At 41.6% G+C, this 2,356-nt stretch overlaps 1 protein-coding gene across 1 annotated transcript; it reads left to right on the top strand.

Moving 5' to 3' along the window:
• The first annotated feature begins 701 nt into the window (after window positions 1-701).
• On the top strand, window positions 702-1,280 carry LOC136311819 (large ribosomal subunit protein uL14). The gene has a single exon (XM_066241075.1). It carries the CDS (start codon window positions 729-731, stop codon window positions 1,149-1,151), a length of 423 nt encoding a protein of 140 aa, XP_066097172.1. The 5' UTR covers window positions 702-728; the 3' UTR covers window positions 1,152-1,280.
• The last annotated feature ends 1,076 nt before the right edge of the window (window positions 1,281-2,356 follow it).

The raw sequence follows: 2,356 nt of genomic DNA, 5'->3' as shown, positions 1-2,356 counted from the left end.
TTCTTGTCACACTCACGGGAAAGAATTCAAGCGAGACAAGGTGCAGTGCTCAAGCAAAGCAAGCAGCTTGTTAAGCAAAGCTATACACTTAGCACAAGGCACCAATGGGCAACTCAACTAGTCTAAGCACTCTGCCTACTGGGGTGTTAGGAGTTATATGACTTTAGTTTCAAAACTTTGTATTGATTTTAACACATAGGGTTTCAAGGCTCCCCTTCCATGATATTAAGAGTAATATACAGGGTTTCAAGGCCATTTGAATATGTGGTAATTTTGTTTTGGCAGACCTTAAGACTGCTGACTCTCTCCTTCTTTGGGTGAGATAAACCTCTTTCTGTCCCCTTCTTCTTTTCCTGTCCTGATAACATGCATCCCCACAAAGACACTGGGATGTGGAGATGAGTACAGCTCTTAACCTGGCAAGATGTGCTAGGTTCCCAGGCCTCTGGTCAAATAATTGTAACATTCCTCATGATAGTTCTGTACCCAGATGAACCATCCAAAGTACAGACAGAGAAAGTGATCAGAAAAAGGAAGATGTTGGATTTTTCTTGGTAGTTTCATTTATGGCCTTGATCAAAATAAATATTTATTCAATCCTTATAAGGTGGATCTGATTCTGTACTTAAAATATAATAAAAGAAGAAGTAATAGACACGATCACAAAAGGATAAAAAAAGTGGAATTAGACAACTACTTCCTTTCTTTCTCTTTCCGGTGCGTTCAAGATGTCGAAGCGAGGACGCGGTGGGTCCTCAGGTGCGAAATTCCGGATTTCCCTGGGTCTTCCGGTAGGAGCCGTGATCAACTGTGCTGACAACACAGGAGCCAAAAATCTATATATCATCTCTGTGAAGGGGATCAAGGGACAACTGAACAGACTTCCTGCTGCTGGTGTGGGTGACATGGTGATGGCCACAGTCAAAAAAGGCAAACCAGAACTCAGAAAGAAGGTACATCCAGCAGTGGTAATTCGACAACGAAAGTCATACCGGAGAAAAGATGGAGTGTTTCTTTATTTTGAAGATAATGCAGGGGTCATAGTAAACAATAAAGGCGAGATGAAAGGTTCTGCCATCACAGGACCAGTTGCAAAGGAGTGTGCAGATTTGTGGCCCAGGATTGCATCGAATGCTGGCAGCATTGCATGATTCGTTCTACCATCACAGGACCGGTTGCAAAGGAGTGTGCAGATTTGTGGCCCAGGCTTGCATCGAATGCTGGCAGCATTGCATGTTCGTCAGTGTATTTATAAAGAAAAAGCCCATTAAAAATTATTTCCTTGGAAAAAACAAAAAAAACAAAACAACAACAAAAAAGTGGAATTAACTATAAAAAGTTAAAAAATTTTTAAAGCTTTTGTTGCTACTAGTCAAGGGTCTGACTTCTTCAAGCTTCTACGACATAACTATGTTTAAGTAGGTGGACCCATGAGTCAGAGGAAGTGGGTTTAGATATTTGTTCTAATATTACTAGCTATGTCATTTAGGAGAATCATTTAAATTTTCTGTGCCTTGCCTGGCTTTTGTTGGCGCAGTAGATGGAGCATCAACCTGGAGTGCTGAGGCCACAGGTTCAAAACCCTGGGCTTTCCCGATCAAGGCACGTATGAGAAGCAACTACTACGAGTTAATGCTTTCTGCTTATCCCGCCCTTTTCTCTCTCTCTCTCTCTCTCTCTCTGTCTCTCTCTCTCTCGTCAATAAATAAAAACTTAAATTCTCTGTGCCTTTATTATCTCATTTATAAAAAGATGTTAAGATAATAACTTACTTTGTGAAGATTTACATGAGCTAAAATATTAAAATACTTAGAACAGCACCCATTTGGCCCACCATCAGCATTTAATAAATGTTAGCCATTGCCACTGTTATCTAAAGTTAACAGTGATACTGTAAGATGAGGATTTTTGGTTTTTTTTTGGCAGTGACAGAGTCAGAGAGAGGGACAGATAGGGACAGACAGACAGGAAGGGAGAGAGATGAGAAACATCAATTCTTCCTTGCGGTTCCTTAGTTGTCCATTTACTGATTTCTCATATGTGCCTTGACTGGGGGGCTATAGCAAACTGAGTGACCCCTTGCTCGAGCCAGCTGACCCTTTGCTTGAGCCAGCGAATTGGGCTCAAGCTGGTGAGCCTTACACAAACCTGATGAGCCCACAATCAAGCTGGTGACCTTGGAGTCTCAAACCCGGGTTCTCAGCCTCTCAGTCTTACGCTCTAACCACTGCACCACTGCCTGGTCAGGCGTGCGATTAGGTTTTTATAATCATTAATTCTAAATGTAGAAGCTTAGTTTACTGTTACTGACAGTACCATCAAGCTTAATCAAATCGAAAATGCTCTGTAACTTGGT

The sequence above is a fragment of the Saccopteryx bilineata genome, chromosome 8, assembly GCF_036850765.1.
Source record: "Saccopteryx bilineata isolate mSacBil1 chromosome 8, mSacBil1_pri_phased_curated, whole genome shotgun sequence".
In the NCBI taxonomy this organism is placed as follows: domain Eukaryota; kingdom Metazoa; phylum Chordata; class Mammalia; order Chiroptera; family Emballonuridae; genus Saccopteryx; species Saccopteryx bilineata.
Note: the sequence above shows the minus strand (reverse complement) of the source record. Positions and strands in the feature narration are given on the sequence as shown.